The following is a 27022-nucleotide window of genomic DNA, read 5'->3' on the forward strand; positions in this document are numbered from 1 at the left end:
CTAGTCCTTCCCATCTTGCTGACTGCTCTTTGAGTGCCACTTTCAGCAGCTCTGCTTCATCTCCCCCTCCTTTTCTGTTAATATTTCTAACCTATACTGTCATCTCCTCCTCCGCCTCTGCGCATCCTTCTCCATGGTGCCATTCATCATGGCGTTCTTTGTCTCACCATCCTTCAGAAGAGTCTCAGATCTCCTTTTCTGCCTCCCAGTTTGCTGTTTATTTCTGCTGTCTATCCTGCCTCCTCTCTCCCTTTTTTTCTTTTTGGTTGCAAGGTTTCTTTTTGTTTTGAAGACACGTAGCCCTTGTATATACAAGGTGCTAGCAGCATCCTGTCAGGTCCTGTGCCCCGTGCTACACCCCAAGGCGGGCAATGGGAGACAGGGCTGTCATGCTGCAAAACCACCCTTATGTCAGAGTGATGTGCTTTTGCAGGATTAAAAACCTAATCTAAATCAAAATCAGGATTGGTGCATTTTTTAGGAAGTTATTAACAATGCTTAATTAGAAGGTAGTTAGAGAACACTGTTTTCGGTGTCGGTAATACGTCACTTACCATTTACAAATCTTAGTAAAGTCCTACAAGTTGCTAACACCACAACACTCAGCTATGGGCACGCACACACAGTTACGTACAGACCCCCCTGTTGACCAGGCACCTTCCTGCCCCTATGCACCCAATGGGGAGGACACACTCAAGGGTGATCCCCAGAGCAGTGGGGTCTCTTGCAGCCCCCACAGCACCAGCCTGGCTGTGCAAGGTGCCCTCTACAACCTTCTCCTCTCATTATTTCATACACATAAACCAGAGAAATGCATTAGGGCTGTTGGGCACACAGGGGAAGGGAACCAGGCACAAGTCCCCATGGACACCAGACACCTCGTGTGCCCTGTGCCACCCCCACACCATGGCAGACCCAAAGTTCACTTCCTTCAGTGGTCACTGCTCTTGTCACAGCCTTAAAAGGTGCTTGGAGGTTTTTTGTCTGTAAAGATTAGGTGGTGGTGACTAGACATTATTGTACATTGAAATATTCCATGAAACAGTATTATAGTCCCAGAAAAGCTTTTTCCTTGCTTTTTTTTTGCTCCCTGTTTAGCAATGGTAAGCATTGCTATAAGTTTAATTAGAGGCCCAGCAGGTAGCAGCACCTATAGATAAGACTGCCTGATGGTTTCCCTTAAAACCCAATCTTCAGCTGCTCCAAGTCTGTCTGTTTGTAAACCATTGAGACTAACATTTTCCGTACTGCATGTCTGCCTCAAGCTAGTTCTGTGTTTTCTCTTATTTTTCTTCCTTTAAGAGGAAATTTTCAAGAAGAAAAACTATTCCACTCTTCCTGAGACTTAGCATAGAGGAAAAAAATGTAGCATTTTCTATGTTGAAAATGTTTATTCCAGCTTTTTTTTCTTTTTTTTTTCTTTTTTTTTTTTTTGTGAAAAACTAGAACCTCAGTGTTTTTAATTACATGAACCTCATGCTTGGTTTGGACAATTGTTCTTTGCTTTCAGCAGATATCCATGAATACTACTGGCAAATCATGTCCCTCTAGCAGCAGGTTTTGCCAAATACAATATCCTTGAAAATTGTTTTCTGTAGTTCAGAGGAGTTAATGCTTTCATTGAAGAGCCTTTTAGAAGCTCCTTCCTGATAATGGTGGATGAAGGGCTGGTGTAACTTTGATATTTCTGGAGTTTTGGAATCAAATTTATGGATTCTCATTCTTACGAGTTTTTATGTTTTCAGAGGGCACAATCACTTGCAAAATTCACCAGTCAGAACATTATAAATTTAAACTTGCCAACTGAACTTTGTCTGCTTCTCTTGTACATAAACAGCTGTTACGACATGGTCTTGGACCTTTTTTATGTTGTATCTATATGTAGACCTGGCAAAAATACACAGGTTTTTTCTTTTCACAGTTTGCACTGTTTTGCATATTCCTCACTGTGGATATGGTAATAAGTAGTAAATGCAGTATCTTTTGCTGCAGATTTTTTGTGACTTCAAACAGGTAGTACCATTAGATTACATTATCCACTGCCCTTTCTGTTTTTTTACAATACAGCCTGTTATTTCTGCCTACTGTAAAGTTTATTTTGCAAAAATAAATGCAATTTGCAGTTAAAAGATAGAAACTAAGATGTTCCATATGTTTAGAGGTCAGATTATATGGTCTGTTTGTATAAGTTATGCTATGGAAGAGACATTTAATTAAAATCAGTAGTGCTGCCTTTTTTGTTTCATGTGGAGTGATTATCCTTTCTGCATTTTAGTAGACAGTTATTTTGGATTTGAGTTGCATTGAGGCTGGGAGTTTCTACTTTAGCTGCCATTATTTTGTTGTTATTCACAAAAATCTTCTGTGGCTGTCTGTATTCAGCCTAATAGTTCTTTCTTCATGACCACCTCCCTCGCTGCTGCCCCCCAGAATGTTGGCTCTGTCTCCTCCTGTTTGGTTGGTTCAGCTGGAAGAAACACTCATGGTTCTGGGAAAGCAGGAACAGGTTGGTAGTGGCTTGGCAGGAAGAGAGGCAGGCAGAGGAGAGGCTTGTCTTCACGGTGGGACCTGTGCCCCTGAAGATGGTGCACATTATTTAAGAGCTAGAGTAAACAGTAGTTTTTGCCAGAGTGGAGAGTTAAAACACAGACTATAAGTTACCACACAGACACTGTGGTATTTGAAACCAAGGAGGTTGATTTAAGACAAAACAGATTAGTTTAACTATAGGGACTTCCTAGTCTTCTACTTAAATTTCCAGAAAAGTGCTACTTCTAATGATTCACTAGTGACATACTTGAGTTCTTTCACTGTAGAAGCAAATGCTCTTTTAAGATTCATCAATATGATTTGTTCATGTTGATGCTCATTGTTCGTTTTCAGCTAGGAGGGATTTGAGGAAGGGAATGAGGAACAGGCACACTCCAACTTGATTTGCGAACCCAGCATAAGCGGGATGAGTAAATCTCTTTTGACATATCCTGAGTCCCTGCACCTTTTGGAAGCTGTTAGTTCCTTCTCTTCCACGCCAAGAATGCCTCTGGCCCTTCAGTTCTGTATTCTCACCAGGGCTGAGCTTTGATCTGCTTGCTTTTATCCCATGAATTTGGATCCAGCAGAAACACATGCCTAAAACTTCTCATTTATTTTCTCTCTGCCTTGGGTTTTATTGTGCCTTGGACCAACCTGCTGGAAGCTTCCTGATGTCTAAAATATCTCTGGCCTGTTGCAGTGTGTAAGTTGCAGTCTGCTACCATTGTGTAGTAGTTTCGCAGTATTTTATCTAATATTAAATACATTCTGTCCTTATTATTTTCCTTGTTTACTTTTGATGATAGAGTATTTGTATATTGGATGCTCAACGAGACATAAATCTCAGTAGTCTTAGTAGTTTCCTTTTTTGTGTAGATGAGGTCTTCTGGCATTGAAATAGCTTAGAAAGAGAAAAGTCCTTTGTTTAAAAAATGGGTTTGTATTTTTATGTATACAACCCAATGACAGAGATGCTTAAGTATGTGCATATATTACATCCATGCAATCCCTCTTACCTCTGTATTTCTCCATATAGCTATTATTTTACAGGTTTATTGCAAATTACTTGACTGTTGAAATGATTTTAAATATTGCCTTTGATTGGATCATAGCAATTAATATTCTCTGCTAGATTAGTTACACTGTGCATTTCAGTGCCAGTTCCCATTCTCTGTGAACCATAACCACGCTAGGTGCAGTTAACTGCTAAAGCCATATAGTCCCATAAAATCTTAATAAAATCTGAAAACTGTGGAGTATGGGTAATCTTGCTATAAATGGTAATAAAAATTACCCCTGTAGACTCTATATTCTGACCATTACGTTCATGGATACTGCTGCTTTGTACATAAAGTTTTATGAAATAAATCGACCAATTCTGCTGCCCCTACCAGGCACCAAGCTGTTTTGATCAAAAATCTGATTGGTGCACTCAGAGCATTTTTCCAATGCATAAAGCATTTATAATGAACTTTAAACAGGAAGAAAAATGTTGTATATGTGCTTTATATAGTATGAACCATTTTAGGAGAAGGAAATCGTGAATAGCGTCATTCATGTGCATTTGGTAGTCTGTAAAGACACACTTTTGTTTCCTAGAATGCATTAAATAAACTTGAGTACAACACAGTCTCTGAGGTCATAATTTTAAGTAGTTCCTGTACATCTGCATCTGGAAGTGTTGCTTCCAGCATTAGAAATGCATAGTGATGTCTGTTGCAATCTTTTTTGATGCTTTCCTGCTATGTCCATGCTGGTGTCCTGTTCTCTAAAAAAATTTCGAAGAAGGGGGATGTTCATTTGTTTCAAACATCAAACTATGGTATGAGGCTGACTTCCACAGTTGTAAAACCCATTTTCCAGGAGTAACCGAGAAGGATGGAGATGATTTCCTTCTGCTTGGTGTTCGATCCACCCCAATGCATTTGTTATCAGAGACATTTGAGACAGTTTCAATTTAAGAAAGAGCGGAAGACTTGCTCTTGGTCAGGAGCTTTCTTGCAATATTTTAGATATTGAACTGTGCTGTGTGCCAAAATTAAGGGTCCAAAGTTATGCTTTAGGCACTGCAGTATTCATAACTGCAATGTTTCTGATGCTGGCAGATTAATTGTGTAATGAGCTAAAACATGAGTGCCATACAGTTTTCTTAGCCATATTTTCCATTTCCATCCTTCTAGGAGTTTGGCAGCAAATGTCTGTTTTTACTTCAATCCTTCATGCTCTGCAGACACAGGGACACATGTGTAACAGCAGTAGTAATGAGATTCTTGTTAATGTTAATTTTGACATGCAGGGTAGTATTTTGTTTTCCGTTCCTAATGGAAGTAAGTGAAATGCATTACTTGCAGCTGGAGACAGTCTTTAATCTATTGTATGCCAACATGGACTGAAATCACCCAGAGAGGAGTTTACTGGAAACATCAAAGGTGACCCTTTCTGGCTTATTGAGCCATGTTTCTGCTTCGTTTAAACTTCCACCACAATAAAAATCTGTGGCTGCGTTTGCAAGACCAAACTCATCCCCAGGCGTGGATCTGGTAAGGCTGGAGGGGCCTCGCCACCATCCAGGCTGATGTCTCAGCTAGCACAGGTCTTGGTGTCACTGCCCACTGCAGAGCCATGTAACCCTGCTTCTGACAGGCAAGTCCTAGTGGTTGAATGGCAGGGCCAGTTGGAAATCCCATCATGAACAATCATTTTGATTAGCAGGTTGATAAGGCATCCTTCAGAGAAAGCAGGGTGGGGAGTTTAAAATGTGAAACAAAGGCAAGCAAACTCTGAATTTGGAAATCCTTTCAAAGAGCAGAAACATATTTTTAATTATTTTAAGAGAGTGACAGTGATTCTTATTGTGGTGTGCTGTGTTGGCAAACCTACATGTGGGAAAGTTTACAAAGTTATTGCTCAGAAGTTAAAGCTCAGAAGTTTAGTGCAGAAAGCTGAGTTTTTAATCTGAAGTGAGACAGAGGTATTTCAGGATGCTGAAATTTTCTCTCTGCTTTCGTACCAGCAAGCATCATCTCACAGAGTCATTTCAACATCAGTTAATTACTGTGTGACTTAGCTATAAATTGAGGCAAAACTCCTAATGGTTACTTAGTTTTCTCCTGCTCTTAAATATTTCATTCCTCTTTAGCCCAAGGGTCTCATGTTTGCCCTTAAATCAAAGATAGGATGTAGACATAAAATTATTTCTAGTGGATGTTCATGAGCCTAATGATGGGATGAGTTTTCATCCCTTTCACTCACAGGAATTTTGACTAGGGAAAGTAAATCAGGTTGCAGTAACTGAGAACTGCCAGTGGTGACAGCAGTGTTGCGGTGTGTGGCCCTTTTCATGCCGCCTGCAGGCATCCAGGTGCAGGGCCTCTGACAGTGCTTGGCTTTGTCTGACCACAGCAGAGCACTACTTGAGGTCTGTATCCCTGATTAATCACTGAAAAAAAGCGAAGATGTTAGGACATACCTGGCTGAAACCCAAGTGTGACAGACAGGGAGAAAATTTACCTACCATCTTTGAATCAGCAGCACATGTGTGAGAAGGGGGAGGAGGGATGCTGGGCTCTTGTCAGCCTGCAGCGATTTAAGTCCACAATCCCTTCCTTCCCAGGAGTTTTCAGAATGTGGGCGGGCAGGAGCACCAGTTTAGGGAATGAAGAGGGAAAAACGTCCCCTGATAGTGTGGCTGTGGGCTCAGGTTATTCCCCTGGGGAGGTGGAGGCTTGATCCTGTTCCAAGGGGTTCATCTGCCCTTAGCAACCGACAAGCTGGATCCTTCCCAGAGATTGTGCTTCCGTGACATGGCTAATCCTGTACCATGTCAAAACCAATGCAGCCGTGTGCCAGAAAGCACAAATGTATGCAGTGCTCATTAAAAAGCTCCTATGCAAGTTTAAATCTCTTCCAACATTGTAGAACAGGCAATTTTGTCCTCAGAAGCGGGATCAGGTATTGTCTGACCCCACAGCCAGAATAAATTTTAAAGCCCCAAACTGTTCAGTTTGACAGAAATAGAAGCAAGCTTATATCTGATCCAGATCAGGCTTTTTCCTACTGGCAACTGGCAGCTGGCAGATACAATATTAATGATGACAGACTTAAGTTGTGTAGTATTTACTGGCTGTTATGTGCTTTATGTGCAATCTATTTGCACATCTTCACTTAAAACAAGTGCAGGAAGTGAAATTGCTCGTAGTGCCCAGAGGGAAGCTCCTTTTTGGTACAGTTTGGCAAAGGGGCATTAAGAAGTGATTGCATGTATTTGTGTGCATCATGAGCAATTCTCTCTACTTTTCTTAGCAAAAAAGGATCATTGTTTCTCGAGGCTAACAAGGATGGGAAGCAACGTGGCTGCTTGCAGCCTTCAGCACTTGCAGACGTTCTTAACTCCTCTGGCTCACCAGTCTATTCAGCATGGAGAGCTAACAGCTTGCTTCTGTACCTCCTGTGCATTCATTCAATGGCACCTTTGTCCCATGAAAGCAGCAGTCTCTGACTGGTTTCTTTTTGCTTGCCTCGCCTTAACCTCATTCACACTTCACAAAACCACCAGATAGCTCTGTTGGACAAATCTTGCCATTCAAGAGGCATAGCAAGGGCAAGAAAACCAGTTAAGGTTTATTAATTAATGTGTCTGCCTGTGTTTGGGAGAACTTGATTCGGTGACCCAGACAAGTCCCTTCTGGACCCATGGTCCTGAGTTCAAGGAAGAGCTTGGTTGTTAGAGCAAGGTAAAGCATGAAGGGAGGTTAAAATGCATTGGCTTTTTGTGGGCTTTCCTCCACCTTGCTTGCCAGTTGCATTCTGTTACTCACTTATCCTCCACCTTTTTATCTCATTTGCTAAACTATCTCTTGCCTGCATCTCTTCATCCTCTCCTGTTTGATGTTCATTAGGCCAGTAATTACTTCTAATTTAGTCCTTATGAACTGAGGCTGGTATTCATAAACCTTGGTGCCAGGAGTTTGACAGTTGTTCTTAGATGTCCAAGAGAAAATCAGAGCTGTTGACATAAGTAGGAGTCATGAACTCCTGATGTGTAACAGTCCTGTGCTGCAGTTTGCACACTGCAGAGAGTGGTGAGGAGGAGATATCTGTTAGGCTTTTGGCCAATTGGTTATTCACATGGCTCATTTCAGGGAGGAGAGTTGCTTTTAAAGGCTGTTTTCCCCTAGCAGCTGCAGCCATGCTGATGAGAAAACAGCCCAGTTTGCACCAGCTGGCAGCAGCAAGACTCAGCCTCCTGGTCAGTCACCTCGGCTCCCCAGTGCCTCGGCCACCCACGGCTGCGAGCTGGAAGGATGTGGCAGACGGAGAGAGAGACAAAAAAGGATGTATATGTGGACTGACATAAAAAGTAAGGGAATAATCCCAAGAACATAGTTTTATTTACTTACAATCTTTAGTTAGGTTTTCTGCAAATATATAGCAGTGCTTGAAATACCTGCCTTTGAATTTACCCACTAATACATTTCCATTCCTCACCTTTTGTCCTCTCCATACTTATGTGTGGCAGCACCTCATTATATGCTCAAACACTGGTGCCTGATGCGGCCAGCTGTACCCAGTGAGTACAGTAAATTGTCCCTGGGTGAAAAAGTAAAATGCTGCTCACAACTTTGTGTCTGTGCTAGAAGTGTACAGAGTAGGACTTACCAAGCAGAAACAAGGAGAAGGTAATTGAGAGCTTTGATCCTGGCACATGCCTGTAGTAATCCAAAATCAATACCAGATGTCATAGGAGTCTCATTAATATCTTGAGAGCCAGCAATCTGCAGTAATAATGAAACAACATGTCTTACAAAGAATGAAACTATGTAAGATTATTCATACACATTTATACCATCTCTTTTTATGTAGGTGTATTCACGCTTAAGTGATCAGAACTCACGTATAAGAACTGTATTACAGACTCAGTTATGTAACAACTTCCATCATTTCAAGTTAGGTTTAGTTTCTGAGCTACCTACTTAACAACTTTGCTGTAGTGCAAGTCACATTAAACCTCAGTTAACATACATAGCTTTTTTGTTAGAATTTTGAGTTCTGTGGACAAATAGCTAGCTCTCACAAGTGCATCACTTGTAGCACATTTAAATATTGGGCAGATACAAGCATAAATTTTTGTAATGAAATTCACTTTAAGGGGGAAATAAAAGCTTTTCTCAGAAGGTAGTAAGGCAGTGGAGCAGGGTGCCCAGAGAAGCTGTGGATGCCCCATCCCTGGAAGTATTCAAGGCCAGGTTGGATGAGGCTCTGAGCAACTGGGTCTAGTGGATGGCATTTCTGCCCATGGCAGGGGGACTGGAACTAGATCATCTTTTCAAGGTCCCTACAAACCTACGCCTTTCTGTGATTCTATGAAAAGAATATAATCTTTTCTAGATTTAGAATTAATGAAATACATAGTAATAAACTCATTCTTTTAAGAAGAAGCATTAGGGAGCAAGGCAGGAATGGCACTTCTTTCAAAATAGTTTTCTGGGGCTAAATCAGCTGACTAGGTGGTTCAGTTGCTTTTAAATAAAGTACTAGATTATCCCTAGTGCTCAGGTTGAGGTTACACATTGAATATCATCATGTGTAAGTTGTGATTTTAAGAAGCACGGTCAGAAAGGTGCTCATTCTGCCTAAAACAATTGAATGTTTCAAACAGCTTCTAAGTCATGTTTGTCTGATGTAGGTTCACTGTCAACAGCCTTTGCTTTGATAAGCAAAAAGTGTTTGCCATCCATGAAGAAATAATAAGCAGTCCAAATATAGCCAGCATTACTGAGGCACCTAACCTGTGCCTGTAGAAAGGTAATAGAAGAAGTACTGTGCCACTGTAAATGCCCTTTAAATGTGGTTCCAGAAGGAGTTGTTCCATCAGCTTATTGAATGTATTTAACAGTATTTTCCTTATGGAATTCTGTAACATAAAAACCACAGCTGAAAGTTAGTTTATAATCAGTGTTCTTTTACTCACAGGTGGTTCGCAGCTAAGACATAAATTAAAATTTAGGAGCAGCTTTCCCTGGATTCATCACTCATTTGTGGAGTGCTTTCTTTTCAAGAGCCTAGCTATTCATCAGTCCTAATGTTATGGCTGCACAGCTCCTGAAGTATCTGCAGCCCTCCCATTTTTCATTGTAACTCATTTCCCTTTGTAGAGTCAGTAAACACTGTAGCATAAGAAAGATAGCATAATGGCAGATTTAACTATGACTTTTGGAGCTGCTCCCTAGCTGTGGGCCCACTGAACTGTTCATGGTCTCCTAAGGGAGCCTGTGATACCTATTGTCTAGATTTGTGGTTAGCCAGAGTTGAGTAGGAATTAATCCCTTCTCAAGAATCATGTTGCAAGACCCAGAAGAAAGTGTCCTGTCCCCTCTGCAGGAGAGTATAAGCTAACAAACTGCAACAGTTAGCTCTTTAAATAAATAACCATGAATTCCCCTATTTCACCAGAGCAGACAAAATAAACACATTTTAACTCAAATCTCTGCCTGTCTTTCCCCTTCCTATGCCTTCCTTGCAGATTCAGACCTCTCTCCAGATTTACTCTCTTCCCCAGCTGCTTTGGGTGTCTCTCAGCACCTACTAATCCTGTGTGGTATTTATTGAGTAAGGAGAAATGTCTCTTTCTCACATCTATGGCACAAACAAGCCCCAGTTCCTCTCAGCTGTCCCAAGTCTGTGGCACAGTTGTGCCCCATATTTCCCCTCTATACCCATCTCTTGGTTCCCTCCCCCTGTCCTGCTGAATTCTGCTTTCTTGCCCTTTGAAGGACAGCAACCATCATAAGAGGGAAGGCAGGTCACCTGCCTTTCTGTTCTCCTCTCCTTCCCTGTATGTTTTTGGCAGAAAAGCTAACTCTGGTGGCCATCTGCCTGGTGCACACCCAGCTGTTCTCACTCCTCCTCCACAGGACAGGGGGGAAGATAAAGTGCAAGAGCTCAAGGCTCAAGATAAAGGCAGGGAGATTACTTACCAATTACCTTTACGGGCAAATAGGACTCAGCACAGGGAAAGGTAATTTATTGCTAATTAAAAGTAGATTTAGGTGGTGAGAACCACAGTCCCCAACCCCCTTTTCCAGGACTCCCCTCCTTGATTCCCAGCTCTTCTCCCCTGCCCCATCCCAGGGGGATGGGGACTGGGGGCTGTGTTTAGTCTATAATTGTTCCTCTCTGCTGCTCTTTCTCCTCACACAGTTCCCTTGCTCCATTGTTGGTTCCCTGTAGACAGTAGATCCCATCAGGGCAGTCTCCTCCAGGGACTGCCCCATTATGAAGAACCTTCTCCCCTCCATCTCCTTGCACATTGGTATCTGCAGAGCTGTTTCACATGATCCCAGAACTGTTAGTATTGGAAGTGACTTCTGGAGATCAACCAGTCCAACACCCCCAACAAGCCAGGGTCACCAGGAGCAGGTGACAGGAACACATCCAGGTGGGTTTTGAATGTCTCCAGGGAGGGAGGCTCCACAATCTCCCTGTGCAGCCTGTTCTTGTGCTCTGCCACCCTCAGTGTAAAGTGATTCTCACACTTTTTTCCCTTGCTCCTTTCCTGGCCAGTTTTTTTACATTTTCTTAAACCTGTTTTCCCTGAGACACCCGCACTGTCTGCAGGGCTCAGCTATGCCCAGCATTGTGTCTGCCACGGGACAGCCCTGGCTGCTCCTCATAAAAGGTCCTGCAGCTGTTGCTGCCAGCACCTGGGCACTTACTCCACTGCCATGCAGTATGGATACTGTAAGCTGTGGATAGGTAAAACAATCCTGCAATTCCTGATCTTCAGATACTTGTAAGACCTGAAACTGGGTGACTTTTCAAAAAAATGTGTTAGCTCCACTGATACTGGTCACCTGAATGTTGGCTGCCTGTGTGAGGTTACACGTAGTGTGGAGTGAAGGATCCTTCAGAGGCTGACAGTGGTGTTGAATTATGTCAGAAATCAGGACTGGGGTTTTAGATGCCTAAATTTTCATTGAGTGGAGTGACATGGGTTCCATCCTGATACCTCACAATGAACGTTCAGAATCAGCGATTGCTCCTGAAATTTTGCTGTCAAATGTACTCTTGAGTGTTCTGTGTTGTTCAAAGCAGATGTAACCCTTTCCCTCCTTCCCTTTCCCTTCGCTTTCTGAAGTCAGGCAGCATAAGTTACTTGAGAGTAAACTGGGATTTTGTTGGATGCGGTCTTAGAAGTGGTTTTAAGGTACTGCTGAGTGCATTGGTGGAGCCTCTGTGAATTCACAGACCTGCATGCCCCTGGAAGTGCTCACATCCAGCTGTGGCACCACTGGGTGGCTTTGCCCACCTATCAGCTGATTTGGGAAGCTCGGCACAAGCGGTGCTCTCCAGCCGGAGCAGGCAGACGTGTTGTGCACCCTGATGTTGTTCTGGGACAAGATTAATTTCAGCACACTCATATTAATCCATTATATGTCTCTTTCCAGCACAAATGGACCCCCGAGGCCTATCTCCCAGACAAATTAAAAGTGACAGTGATGATGACGACCTGCCAAATGTGACCTTAGATAGCGTTAATGAAACTGGATCTACGGCGCTCTCCATAGCCAGAGCAGTACAAGAGTAAGTATCGCGTTCCCAGACAAGATGAGTGTTGCTGAGGCGTTCCCAGACCGCTGCTGCAGGGCTGTCCTCCTGCCTGCAGGCAGCATACCTGCCAGCACCTTTCCCTGGAGCTTTATTCCCTTTTTTGGGAGAGATGACTGTATCTCTTGTCTCTCTCACCATCTTTTCCTTTCTTTCTCTCTGCCCTGATTATTGAGTTTCATATTGAAGTTGTTTCTTCTCCTTGATGTACTTGGAAAGCTTGCAGTGGGTTTATATCCTCTCCAAAGAGAGACCGGGTTAGATTACCACTCAAAAACCGTGTATTTTTTCCTTGACTGAAAGCAGCATCAAGAAGTTGATTCTAGTTGCTGTCAGATAGGAACTAGTAGCATTTTTCCTGAAGGACAGTGTCATTGAAGGAAATTACTGAGGGGCTTCCAACAATTTTCCACTGAGGTTATTTTTCTGTGTACTTTTGCTAACTGGGTGGACAAATATTTTCTTAATTTAGTACCTGCACTGCTTGTTTGAAAAGAAGGAAGCAGTTTATCATGAACATTTGTAATTCTATAGATGCATGAGGTTGGTCAGTCACTGTAGCAGCTGGAAGGGAACCAACTGTGAGGTAAATAAGTATTAATATCCCAATTTTATAGGTGAGGAAAATGAGGTTATGCGTAAAGGTCACCCTGTTGGTCTGAAGCAGAGCTGGAAATAGAACTAGAGCCTCCAGGCACTGAAGCCTGTGCTAGACCCACAAAACATGTTACTTTATCTGAGAAGTGCAAAATATGGGCATTCTGGGCATTATGAAATAAAAATGGTTGTAATGAAGGCCATTAGACATTGCTATTGTATAAGTTATTATAGATGCATTTTAAATGTCTTAATATGGTATCTAAAAATGTTTTGCTTTGTTTTCCTGGACATCAGCAGCTAAAAGAGCTAAGCTATGTTTGGGGAGGGTACTGCCTTTGGGTTTTTTGGGTTTTTTTTTTTGCCAGACATCTACTACCTCCTCTGTCAGCCAGGCACCATAACTGTGAATCTCAAACTGATATTCTCCTTAAGCAGAGAGAGAGGTGTTTGTGAGCAAGGCAAGACAAGGTGTTGGTTCTGTGATTAGCAGGCTCCCTTTCTAACAGTGATAAAGGAGAGGAGGGTTTCTTTGCCAGTGAGGCTATTGCTTGATAGACAGGTCCCATATGTATTTTCAATTTTCTAGTCACAACAGCAGGCCCTGAAGTGCTAAGTATTTTTTCTCAATTTATAGCACACATAGTAAGCCAGAAAAATAAAACAATGCATCGTGATTTTGCAGTAAATGATTTTGCACTGTCTAATTACTGAACAAAGGAAGTATGGAGCACTAGCAGATAATTTTAATATATGACTGGCAGGCAGATACTGTTCTCTGTGATGGATATTGCTTGAACACTTAGAGAATTGGTCAAACCATGGGAAGCTTTTTTAGCTTTTGTACAATGCATTCCACAGTTTGTGAAGGTAAATATGTTGAGTATTACGTGACTGGCTCTGGAGCTTAAGAATCAAATTAAGAAATTTAATAATACAACATCAACTCATTCTTGTTACAGGTTTTATTTAAACAGTAATCTGTTAGTTTATTTCAAAAGCCCCATTAGGAAAATCTAATTTGACTGTGATCTGCAATTTGTCATCTTTACTTCATTCTCAGTCACAGACACCACACATACAGCTGCTGAGTTGAAAAGGAATGTTGGCACTTCATGCTAACTGCACTCAATGTATTTCTTACTTGGTCTGCAATATTGTGCTCTACAGGGCAGGCTCTATTTTGATTTTAGGCATTTAATATGTACCTTAATATTAGATGTTTAGCAAAGAAGTCCACTGAAAAAGAAGCTCTCATTCTACATAGCCTTGTTGCAGAGAGGAAAGTGCCTCTGAAACCTTCCAGAGGGAGATCCTGTGTGCTCAATTTCAGCATCTAAACTTAGCAGACAGGAATTTCCTCTGAGGACATGGAAAGGCACCTACTGTTCTGCTGAATAACCGGGCAGCGTAGGGACATGCATAGAAAGACTCTTCAGCAGTCAGTGAAGTGTAGGTCAAAGCTTAGTGCCTGAGGGAGGCAGGCTGGCCCTCGAGTCTGGATGACTGTCCCACAGAGTGTGTTGTTTTCTAAGTGAGATTGTAAGCTCTTTCTGGTGAAGAGTTGCCCAGAAAATAACTTCTTGCAGAGAGTGGCTGGGAACTGCTCCTCAGTACTTCCAAAGTGATGGGAGCCTCCTTTTCTTCAGTACCAATTGCTGTTGTACTGTCTTGTCTTTGTTAAACAAAATACAAATTTGTAGGTGCTTGCTTACTTGCTAGCAGGTGTGAGACAACAGCTGATATTTTCCTGCTTGTTTTTCAGACATGTTTTAAACTATTCTGCATAAGGATTATGAATATATATATATGTGTGTGTGTATATATTTGCCTACTGCCACCTATTCTCTAAGAGCAGGAAGGGAGTTCAGACTCTGGGGCTTTCAGAATCTGGTGGTAGGCATTTGCTTTGGGTTGATGCTGTAGAGCTCCTCACACAGCATGTGGGGCTGTGAAGGATTGCCTCAGTGCCTTGCCTTTCCTTGCCTCTGCCTTTCCCTGTGTGCAGTCTGTGGGGCTCAGGACTGATCTTGCCTGTGTGGCTATCTGCATCTCACGCCCTGCATAGGGCTGGGTAGTGCTTGGCACGCTCAGGCAGCAATCCCTCTGCCCTGTTGGAGCTGTCTAATTCAGGGGCAGAGAGGGACTCCAGGCTGTGAGCTCCCATTCCTCTCCATGGCGCAGGGCTGGTGCAGCAGCTGCCTGGGACACAGGTCAGCGCTGCGCATCCCTGGGGCCAGGTGAGGCCACGGCAGTCCCTGACTGGGGAGCTGCTGGGCCAGAAACTGGGAGTGGCAGCACTGTACTGAATGCTCCTGCATCTTCCCTTGCATCTCAGTCTGCCACCTTTTAACCACAGGGAAATCAGCTTGTCAGTTTTTGGGGAGTAACTGTTGTTTTAATACAGCCATTTTTAAGCTTGTTGCTTTGGAAATGATGCTTACCTAGCTGGGTCACAGGACAGTTTGGAATGCCTATTTGAAAGCTTTGCTTTTCATGTCCTCTTAAACTGGGTGACATCCACCTATGTTGCTGCTTTGTTTTGGGTCAACTGTAGTCTTATAGTAACAAAATTCTTACGAATAAAAATTGTGACAATGAAACACTAAGAGCCACGTGTTTGGCATTAGTTCTTATTTACACAAACAGAATTTAGTTGCTTGCATATTTGTAAAGTGACCAAGTATGACTATTTTTTCTCAGGAAAATTGCCTTCTTGCTGCAAGCTTTATGTTGGCTGAGCTTCCAGACTTCTTTCTCAGTAGTTCTTTTGGAATGAGTTCATAGTTCTCCTTCAGTTCAACAAACCCAATCAATAATGTAAAATTATAGATAAATAAAGTCATTATTTCAAGCAGGGTACTTCAGTGAAATTTCTTCCTGTTGTTATGTCTTACAAAATACGGACTAAGAATTGTTTATTAATCTCAGATAATACGCTCTGGCTGATAATAAATATTGCAACATTATGTAGATTTCAGTGGGCTTTGCATTGTAAGCAGCATTTCATCCTTTCTGTGGCGTGTTTTACAAACTCATTTTGACATGTAACATCTAACAAAGAGCAGATTTGCCTCTATATGTCTGACACCACTGATGCTTATTACACAGCAAGAATAGCATCATATATTCAGCACCAAGTCTCAGATACACTCCAGAAATCTTTATGAAGCCAAGGGAGGAGAAGGCATTAGTCAACCCCTTGAAGACCAGTAAAACTTTTTTAGGGTCCCTCACAGAGGCAGCATGCTATTCCCTCAGCCTGGCAGCCTTTCCATCCCTAGGCAGAACTGATGCAGGATGGCCTCAGGAGCCATCTTCATGGCACTTACTAATGCAAACCCTGAAGAGAGCATTCATCTCCTTATTTCCTGCACACTTGTGTGATAAAATATATTATTTTACAGCATTAAGCTTTCCCTCCCTGAATATGCATAATTTAAGATCTCCTACTTGCAGAAGCAGGAGAAGCAGAGGGTGATTTTTAGCATGAACTTTTGACCAGTATGTTGGTCAAAATCCAAAGGTGCAGAAATTGCTCTTTCTCTCTAGACTTCTTTTCTCCTTAGGTGTTGTAAGTGGAGGAAACTCCTTTGATGGAACCATTTTTTCTTTTAAATGTCAAGGAAAAGAGGAACTGTGCATATAAACTGATGATGCTTCAGATAGCGTATTGTTTTTCTGGAGTAAGAGAGAGACAGAAGTTTCAGAGAGAAAATCCTGTCTACTTGTAGTTATAGCTGCAGTTAATTCACAGAGATGGGATTTGTCATTTGTATGTGACTGCTCTGACTTTTAACATGAATTCCTCTTTAGGCTGAGCAGGGTGCCTCGGAGTGCTTGTGTGAAAATGAGATGAGGGACTCTACCCCTGTTCTCTTTGGCTACTTTATGTGATTGATACATTGGTGTTAATGTGATCATCTTACTTTATTTTTAACTTCTCTGGCATCTATTACTGCAGTACAGTAAGAGTTAGTTTTGAATACTGCAGAAGCAAAAAGGAGACTCCACAACAGACAGACAGCATAGCCACCATACCAATGTACTCTCTTAAATTAGTACATACTTTTCAAATCTGATTTATTTTTCCTAAATCTCTTTTTTTCTTCCTCCTCTTCTTCTTTGTAAATCAACTTCCGTGGTTTATTTTTACCTCTTTAGAAGTTTGTATCTTTATTGCCATCAGTTGTTCATTTTCTACTCTTTGTTTTAGTTTGTGCTCCTGCTTCGGTTGCAATCATTACTACTGTTGAGCTATTCATTATAGGGAACTTTCACCTCATTTTTTCCTTCCACTTACAGACAAAATACTTTTTCCCGAGTCTCCAAAAAACATAAGCGAGAGTGTTTCAGCAGTGTTTGTGTGAACTTTGCTTCCCTCTTCTCTGGTACATCTGCCCGTGCTCATTTTAAAACTGGCACACAACTGCGTGGTGATTTTACATATGGAGAATTGGCTAGTGCTCATCCAGAATTCCTCAATAAAGAATTTTTTTTTTCCACTGGAGAACACTAATTGGTTTGAAGTGAAGTTGTGGGAATATATGAATTTCAATTTTACTTGTCTCATGAAGAGTACCCAAGTGTGGGATGCATTTTTCCATTGCAGCAAGACTTTAGAGCAGAAGGTTACGTAGTTGCTGGAATTGCAGGGAGATTGGACCACACACTCAGAAAGAACTGTCTATGGGCCTCTGACGTCCCCACAGGCTGTAACATGGTGAGACTTCTCCTTGGCCTCCTCCAGAGTTGTTCTACAAACTGAACTGACTTGCTAAAAGTATTGAGAGGCATTTGTGCAGATACGTAAGCGAAAGACAGTAGTGACATAGAGCCCTGCAAGGCATCTGTTATGGTTGGTGCCCCCGCTGTGCCATTATTTCAGGGATGTTTCTGTTCTAGTTTTGTTTTATTTTTTGTCAGCAGTCTCAAGTCAGTATCCTGTGGCAGGAAAGAAGAGGTTTCTGCAGTGAAAACTGTTGCTGGGTTGGACGCTGGCTACTGAGCCAAGGGCACTGCTGAGCTGGCAGTGGGCTGTGTCTCAGCTATCTTAGGCACCCTCTGGTAGTGCTGGGCTGTCCAATTTGGACATTACCTTGCAGCAAAGTTCCTCTCTCACAATGCAAAGTATCTAAAAGTTAGGCTCAAGTATTTTGGATTTCTTTAGTGGAGAGATATTTCTGGGTCTAATCATGTTATCAGTTATGCTCATCTGCTTTTCAGAAGGTATCTGTCTTCCCCAGCAGCTGTAAAGAAACCTGGACAAATGGTTTAGAGAGTGATAAAACTTTACATTGCTGAAGTTATTTATGAGGAAACCCCTTCTATGTTATTTTCTAAGGCTGTGCTGGAAGTTTGTGGCTTGAGAAGAAGCTGAACTTAGTACATCTAAATTTGACTTGCCCCAACTACTACAGGTGTGATTTCTCCTACCCACATGCCTTCCCTACATGCAGTTCAGACAGCTTCTTGAAGAAGTACTGACTTCTTTTACAGTGGGTTTATATGACCTTTTATAAAGCTATTCCTACCAAAATCTGAATACTCAGAAACATCTGTTTGTTTGTAAAAATGAATTGGCCTGAAGCCCTTATTAAGCACTTCAAGAGCATGAAAGACCTATATACCTTTGGGAATTGCTCTTTAGGCACTAAGTATGAACCTGGGGTTTCAATAATCCAATAAACCCGTATTGTTCTAAAAAGGTTCCTTTTTTAAAATATGTGATGTTTGACAAAAGGGCAGTAAAATCAAAGGATGCCATCTTGTGCATGCACTAGGATTTTTTAGTATGAAAATTTTCTATTATATGTCCCAAGGCCTTTTGCCAGAATAACAGGATTCCCCATCAGCCAAAGATCATTGGAAACAATGGTCAGGTGAATGGCAACTGTAAATCAAAACCAGCTTCTACAGAGAAATTAACATCACTTCCTGCTTTGAAAGGGTTGTGTTGCTTAAATGGAAGTGTATCAGGAGATTGGGGTATTGTCAGTTGTTCCCTGAAGAAAGCTAATTTGAAAATAACAGTGCTTTTACCTTGATCTACATAAAATCATAACTTCCTGTCTCCTCTGTCAAAATAAGTTTCCGTGACTGTTGAGTGGGTCATTCCAGAGCTTTTACCATACCATTGCTAGGAGTAATTTTTTCCTTTTGAGAAAAATATTTAAATTAATTACATAATAAGCTTGAAGAACTAAGGAATCCTGGTTCTGTTAAAGTCCAAAATCTCATTTCTGTTTGCCATGGACTTTGTTTGGTCTAATGATTAGTCCTGAAACTAACAGAAGTCTGGATGCTAAAGAAAAGAAAAGTAACTCAACACTTCGGCTATTTGGGGCACCATTATCTTGCAGTGAAAGAGTTACATGTATTGGTTCATTGATACCTTCTGTATGTCTTTTTCACTTCCTTTATCTGTCACAAAGAAACTTTCAAAGATCTTGTTTCCCAGCTTCAGTTTAGTGTCTGTATTTAATTCACATATAAATGTCTTCTTAGCATAAGTTAAATTTGTTAATTAATTTAAATTTCAGTCTAAGAAGTGCCAGTCATTTTAAGGTAGTTGTCAAACTTTGCCATTACTGGAATTTTACATTTCTAAACATGTTTACACAAACATGCTTTGGAATAAAATGCCATGAAACAATAGCGTGTGATTATCATTCATAAAGCATTTTTGTCTTCGGAGTGCTTTGCAAACATTAACTAATTAAATTGTACAGGTCCCCTGTGTGTTTAAATATTATAATTATACACAGGTTAGTGACTTGCTCAAGGCCATGCAGCCAAGGAGAGAATGAGTTGGGATCAGGTACATCTGCCTCTTGCTCCCGTGCTTAATCCACTAAAATGTGTTGCTCCAGAGTGAAGCTCAAGTCATTAGTTGCTAGATATGTGAAATGCATTTTATGGATAGTGAGGCAGGCATTCTGTAATTGCTTGAAGAGCATGACTCCAAAGAATGAATTATAAATAACATTATGAGTTACTACGACCCAGTTAGCAGTTTGTACACCTGTTTGGCATCTCTTTCCCCAGTGATTCGTTATTCAGCTTTTTATGTTTTGTCTTTCTAAATCAGCACAGAAAGCAGGGACAGTGCTGTGTGCCTGAAGAAATTTAGAGCTATAACAAATACTCAGAGGTGTGGATTGGATAGCAGAACACTGCCAGGAAAAGCCACAATAAAACTTCCTCAGCGAACTGCTACTTTGACTTACTGATAAGAAAAAGAAAGAGCATTGTCCTCTGCTGTCACTTGAGCCAAAATTACTTCTTGTTTCATTATCTAGATTAGATAAGTTTTTATCTTTCCTTTTCCATAAGGCAGTTCCTGTGATTTTGACAGACGTACATGCAGCACAATTAAATCTTAATAGCAGTGCTTACACTGATTTATGGAAATATTGTCCTGAGTGTTCAGGTCAATGCATGCAAAACCACAAAAGTTGTGTAGGTCACGGGTATGTAAACTGCATGTAAAGGAGGGAACTATTAAGAGGGGGACACTGTTGGCAAGGCATAATTGAATGAGCATGTAAATACAGGAATAAAAAAAAATAACCTACTTTTTTTTTGTCCTGCCATTTTCCTTTCTCCTGCATAATGGGAAAAGATTGTGGTAGGTTTCCCCATCTATTAGTTAAATCCTCTTTGACTAGTAGTGATTTCACCACAACCTCATTTCTCACAGCAAGTTCTTTTTATGCTGGAGATAAAAGAGGAGGGAATGGAAGCTCTTGGATGATGGATATGAAGAGAGGGTTTTTTTTGTGTTGAGCCTGTGTGCCAAGGAGGTGCCACTGTCCATGTGTATGTGACTTAGAACATGAGCATTACTATTCTGAATACATCACAGAAAGGATACTTGGACCTCACAGCTGCCACACATATGAAATTACTCTAGTCAAAATAAAGGAATTGAAGGCTAAAACAAGGAGTAAAGCAGCACAATGGCTGATATTTTAGTATCTAATCCTGGAGTAATCACAGTCACAGATTTCAGAGTCAAACTCTGCACCTCTATCATTAGAGCAGTGACCAAAGATGTGTCAAGCATGAGATTCTGGGTCATATTTTTCTTTATTTATCCTTGCGAAATATACTGAGTTGCCAGAGGATAAAGCAGTGCAAGGAAATATGAAAGCTGAGGCAGGCAGAAAATAAGGAAGAGACCCGGGTGGATCAGAGGAGGCAGCAACTGCCAGAGCTCTCTTGTCTAGCCTGTGTTGCTAGCTCAGGGGGGCATAGAGCAGGCTGGCAGGCACTGGGGCCAGAGGCTGCCCTAGAAAGTGCTCACCTTAAGGCCTGGGGACAGGATCTGCTGCTGGCTGGAAAGCCCAGCACTGCAAACAGAGCCTGAAAAATAAATTAACCTGGAAATCACCAGAAGCTGACATCAGGCTGTAAAAGAAATACTTGGTTTATGTACTCATTAAAAGTCAGCAGTCCCAGTCTTGTCAAAATATGTACCTCAATTATTTGCATGAAAAGTACAATATTTAGCATAGTGCTGGGATAATGCATGATAAATCAGGGACACACAGTGCTGTCAGATAGACATAGAAGTCACCATGGTATTTCTCTTAAGAACTGATTAGCACTGCTGTTTCTATAATCAGTTGCTTGTCAGGGCCAAAGAGTCAAACCATTGATAAATAAGTTCACAGGAGGAACTATAATAATGACCAAAATCTCAGTCATAAAAGTTTCAAAAGCACAATAATAGAGTAATGTTGTATAATAAATTGTTTGCTGAAAATTATTTACCAAGCTGAACAGGTTGATTCCTTTTGCACTCCATTTTTCCACTTCAGAACTGCTCGGCTGTCTGTATCACCACATGATTTCTGAGATCTTTTGCCATTCCTATAGTCAGAATAACAGAAGGTGGTTCTCCTTTTGCTTGAGAGGAACTACAAGTACATGCAATTCTGTAACAGGTACATCCTTGCCAATATGTTGCATCACATAGAGGTTCCACTATCCCCAAATGCTTGCAACACACATGAAGCACTGCAGGTACCCAGGACCAAGATGAGTCACAGCAGCACAGGCACTTGAGACAAGATGCAGATTTTTCTGCTTTGGGGGAGGTCTGATGGAGGTGTTGCGAGCTTCTGAAATAGATGATTGGCTCCAGCACTGTGGCAGAGCACCTGCACAAGGCATTAACACTCCCACAGTACAAACAAAGAGTTGAAGGCTTTGAAGTTCAATGGGCAGAGCAATCTTCCTAGAGATGTCTCCACTTACATCCTGGCTGGGTACTTGGCTGTGAGTTGTTTCTGCTCTCTTTGGAGCTTGGGCTTCTGAACTGTAATAGTTCATTAAAGTAGTTTGGAAAAAAAAAAAAAAAGAGCAGCTCACATTCCCAACTTTCCAGTGTGGAAATAAAGAGATCAAGTTCTGAGCTTACCTATTTTTGCCTGCTGTAACACCCAGAGTGTGCTGTCCTCTTCCCATTGACCATCTCTCTGTGGGAAAATGTGACAGCCAGCAGTGGTGCAGCCACCCACCTCTGGCATAAAAGCCTGGTGTTAGAGCACTAACTCAGGAAGCCAAATATCTACATTTGTGTGCAAAAGATACTCAGGAGTGGTCCTTTTCCTCTTCTTTATTCTACACTTGCATTTTGGAATAGGAAGTGACTGTTACAGATCCTTTTTATGCTGATAACATGGTCTGAGATGTGTTTTAGCCATTTTCATAGCACAGATAAGCTTCAAGTTCCAGAGGCAAGGACTAGGTATTTCTCTCCATGGTTTCTGGATTGGAGAAGGGGCAGGGTGGGAGGCCACAGCCGTTCGGCTCTCACACCAAACAGAAAGGAGCACAATAACTTTAAGGTGTCAGTGAGGTTGTTGGATGATACCTGAGTGTCCTTTGCTTCAGTGCCTGGATACTGTAGGTTCTAAACAGGGTTTTAGTTGCCTGCTAAATTTCCCACTGTCAAAAATTCAGCATGCAAATACTTAACCTCAGCAACTCAAATTTTGGTCTGCCCTGTTGCTTAGTTGTTAAAAAGGGAACTTTATGAAAAGAAGTGTCCAAAATTTAGTGTTATGACTTCCAGGTAATAAATTGATGTTTATATCACCTGTGCAAATAAATGATTTTCCAATGAGGCACAGAGATGATTGCAAATTAATTGACATGGAAGAGAACCACTGGTCTTAATGGTTTCCAGTAGCCATTTTTCCAGTGCATGTTGCTTTCATTTGAGGGCTGATTGGGCAGGGGAGATTTTGTCACAGTGCTCTTTGATTAGGTACTGACACAGCTGTAAAATAAAATTTGTACCTATTTGCTACAGTGAGACAAGTACGTGATACATATTTCTGAGAAGGAAAAGACTCTACATGGAGTGTGGGAAAAAAACAAAAGTGTTAAGCAGTGATAGAGCTAATAACTTACACTTCAAAAATTCTGTACATCATTTTGTCATCTGCATACCATATTTGTGTCATTATCAAAAATTTAGCATCTAACAAATGGCAAAAACAGTAAAGAAAGCCATTATTTACTGTAGACTTGAAGTAGGGAAGTGTGACAGGTTCAAAACATTCAGTGCAACATTTTGAGAGAAAATGGATTGTTAGTAGGTTTCCAAGGGCCAGTGGAAAATGCAATTATATAAATGAAGCAAAGTTTTTCTGAAAATTTCCTTTTCACTTTCGTCAGTTCCTATGCCAACCTGGATATTTTAATTGAGCATTATAAAAGATTCAAAACATATTCAGTACAAATACATTCAACTGCTAGTGTGCTAGAGCTTTTTATTATTCATATTGTTATTCTAATATTTTTGCTAGTTTCTTGGGCATTGGCCTCAGACTGCTTTCACAGTACATTTGAGGTCTGAACCATAAATAGAAGGACCAAAGGGGCTTATTCATGTTCTTGGCTTTCTGCAGGTTTTTCTTTTTTTTTTTCCCCCCTAACTTGGTGGAACTTTTTCCAAAAGCCATCTGTATGGAGCTTCTTATTTGAGCACCTGCAGTAGATCAGAATTTGTCAGTGAAAAGGAACATTTCACGTAATCCAAATCTCAACCAGCACAGGAGTTTGTACAGCTATGGCACTGTATATTGGTGTTGTTCATTATTCAAAGTGGTATTTTAGAAGATTGTATATTTTCCCTGGAGTCCCAGTTCTAAGTAAAAATGTTAAAGCTTAAGTTTTTTGGTTTTGTGTGGAAATAATATTACTGATGCAGCAGAATTCTGGGAGCAGACATTCACTGCAGCCACTTCATGCAATGTCTGCCTGCTGTAGATTCTCATTAGAGTTTACCTCTTTGTTGCTGATGATTTTTTTAATAAAAAAATGATAGATCACGATCCAGAATTACCACTGAGTGACATATGGGTCCTTAAACTTTGACTTTGCTGCCATGAAAATTAATCACAGAGCTCCTAATTACTTACTTATCATTAGATGGGGCATCTACAGAGCAAATTCAGTTTGAGGAGAGTTTTGAGTGAATGGGAAAATCCTAAAGTGTCTTCCACACTGAGGCTATGTGCCTTACTTACTTTGCAGTAAGTGTTCCTCAAGCTTGTCTAAGTCCCCTTCGATTATTTGGGGTAACTTAAAATTCCTAATTGTCTGTGTTCAATTTCCAGAGAGAGCATGTGGGGCTGTGCCAGGTCAGCTGTTAACCCTTTTCGTTTTTTCAACTCCAGGTATGAAGCATTTTATTGTGTATTATATAATATTCTGTTTTATTGATGAAGTCTAGTAGCAGTGCTTTTCAGGTTTCTTTCCCTCTTTATGTCATGACTGGGGGGTATGTGGGGCCAGGCAAGATCTGAAGTTGAGTTTTGCAATTGCTTTTTTTATCTTGGGGCTCAGAGGGTGGTGGGAAAGCTGCAATTTTTAATTTTTTTTTTTTTTAATAAATCACGGTGTTTAAAATGTAAGAGTAGAAAATACCTTTTCTGATGTTTAATGATATAGTTTAAAGCATTCAAAGTAGTCTACTGAATTTGAGTAACAAAGTTGATGTGCATCAATGTAGCTCATGTTATAGTGGATCATCGCCAGTTACTGTGAAGCAAAGCTACAAAATGTAGGAAGAGCTCTTTGCAAACATCTTCTTCATTTTATTTCAAGGAGGGCACAATTTTAAAACCTTCCTGTGTTATGTTCCTAGTAGATGGATGGCACAGGGTTTACATGCCAGTCCAGTGGCAGGGGGTGACTGGGAGGCTTCAGCAAATGCTGTGATACCATAAAGGCCCTTGGGTTCACCCCACTTGCCCAGGTAGAAATGATGTCAAAGGACAGAAGGATGTTCCAAAGCTGGTAGGGTTCCTGTTTTTGTGGGATTCATGGATATTGCTTTAGTGGGTTTTAAAGCAGTATGCAGTGAAATGTCCACTCTCAGTGTGCTTGCTTGCCTGCCTGTCCTCCTCCCTGCTTTTGTTTGTTTTGTGCACCCCTCTGAATGTTCCTTTGGAGTTGTTTATTATGGGGCAAGTGTAAACCCATCAGCTTGCTGCTCTATCTGCTCTTAGTGACCTGTGTTCCTTCTGTCTGTGGAGTACAGAAGAAAAAACAACTTCACACATTCAATATAAGCAAGTATGTTCCAGAATAAATCAAATTCTTCACATTTATAAGTACAGCTAAGCTTCATAATAAAATTAGGAAGAAAGCATGTTTAAGAGCAATTACACTTTCAAATTGCTAATGAGTAGTCAAATACAGAAGTCATTCCTCAAGACTACTCCTATCTCCAATTTGCAGTTAATTACACTACAACTGGTATATTTATATTAAAAATTTGCAGGATCTTATTACTTGAACATTTTCAAAGTAGCAGCAAGAGCAATTTCTCTGTTAGAGCTAATAAAAATCTTTTAAGGTTTCCTTTACTATGAAATTGAAACGATACATTTATTTTTAAAAATCCCTAGAATGTTCTTTGATCTGATTGTATTATCAGTGCAATGTCAGGAATTATTCTGACGAGCCTACTAGTCTCTCAAAATGTTGTGTTTCTAAAACATATGCATAATTCAGATACAGTTTTTAATGCAGCCTTCTTTAGTTGGCATTAAATTAACTATATAACATTTTGCATGTTGGCTTCTATTCTGCAAGAAGCATTTTCAAGAAGGACACTTATGTTGTTAATTTTTTGGTCTTTGTTGATGTTGTCAGTATTTTGCTTTAAAAATCCCTCATGAATTTACTTGGTATTTACCGTAGTAATGACTATGAGATCCTACCCATGAGGCCCTCTGAAAAACATGCATGGTTAGATGTAGAGGAAGATGGCTAAGTCATCTCATGCAGCAGTTCTAAACTGCTGAAAGTTGGTATGCTCTGACTGGAGCGAGATGAGACTGAAAGGTAGCATTTGGCAAGACATATAGGTTCTAATGAAAGCAGAAATTTGGAAAAGAGCTGGGGGGGAGGGGGGTTATGTGTTTTTAAAATAAAGAACCAAATTGATCAAGAAGACACATCTGTCAAACCTCATTTGGTAGACCTGTAGATTGAAAGGTGGAAGTAAGATCAATTAGATTAACATCAAAGTCGGTCCATTATTTGAAAATATGAATGCTTATGGTGCACTTGAAACTGCTGACAGTGCTAGGAGTCTTCCCCACAGCTGGTCCCTCTTCTTGGGGTATGGCACTGCTGGAGTTTGGGAACAGTAAATGCTTGTCAGAAGTGAATTCTGCTGCAGTTAAATGCAGCTATATAAGTGGATATATTTCATTTGAATTAAATTTCATGCCTACCCAGTTTTGGGTATTTTTCAACTTGGTAATACTAAACTTATCTTTTTCCACTAAATTGCAAGAAAGTTATCCTTTCATAAAATTACACCAAGAAGTATGGTATTCCAGTTAGGAAAGTACAGAATTTGATACTTCAATTTCTTTGTGATGATGGAGGAACAGAGTGGATCACAAAGTCTTGAAGAAACATTTTTGTAGGTTTTTTTTTTCTAATTTTTCTTATTGGGTTCATCAAATCTACTAAAAGTTGCAAGTTTTACTCCAAACCAATTCTACGCAAATCTGCATCTGCTGACCTCTGTGGATGGCCAGAGGCTGGGACAGTTGCCTCAGTTCATGCACATCTAACTGTTAATTTCCTCTAAAACGTGGAGCGTTTTGTCCAGACTGCCTCCTCTGATCCACTGGGAACAAAGTGATAATGTGTATGAGTTTCACATGTTGGGGGCACAATGTGCCTCTTCATCTTTGCTGTCTTGCTAAGGGTACTGCTTTAGCTCTTGTATAATCTTCCCTGATCT

At 40.9% G+C, this 27022-nt stretch overlaps 1 protein-coding gene across 5 annotated transcripts in view; it reads left to right on the forward strand.

The window, feature by feature from the left end:
• The window catches only part of KLF12 (KLF transcription factor 12), a 234253-nt gene that overhangs the window by 146257 nt on the left and 60974 nt on the right, over nt 1–27022 (forward strand). For 3 of the 5 annotated variants that reach the window (XM_077173609.1, XM_077173611.1, XM_077173610.1), the window contains exons 5-6: nt 11979–12114; nt 24372–24431. In XM_077173609.1, the coding sequence (XP_077029724.1) occupies nt 11979–12114; nt 24372–24431 (196 nt within the window). The remainder of the gene's footprint in view (nt 1–11978; nt 12115–24371; nt 24432–27022) is intronic. The other 2 variants (XM_077173613.1, XM_077173612.1) reach the window with 1 other exon arrangement.

The sequence above is a fragment of the Agelaius phoeniceus genome, chromosome 2 (genome assembly GCF_051311805.1).
Source record: "Agelaius phoeniceus isolate bAgePho1 chromosome 2, bAgePho1.hap1, whole genome shotgun sequence".
Taxonomy (NCBI): Eukaryota; Metazoa; Chordata; class Aves; order Passeriformes; family Icteridae; genus Agelaius; species Agelaius phoeniceus.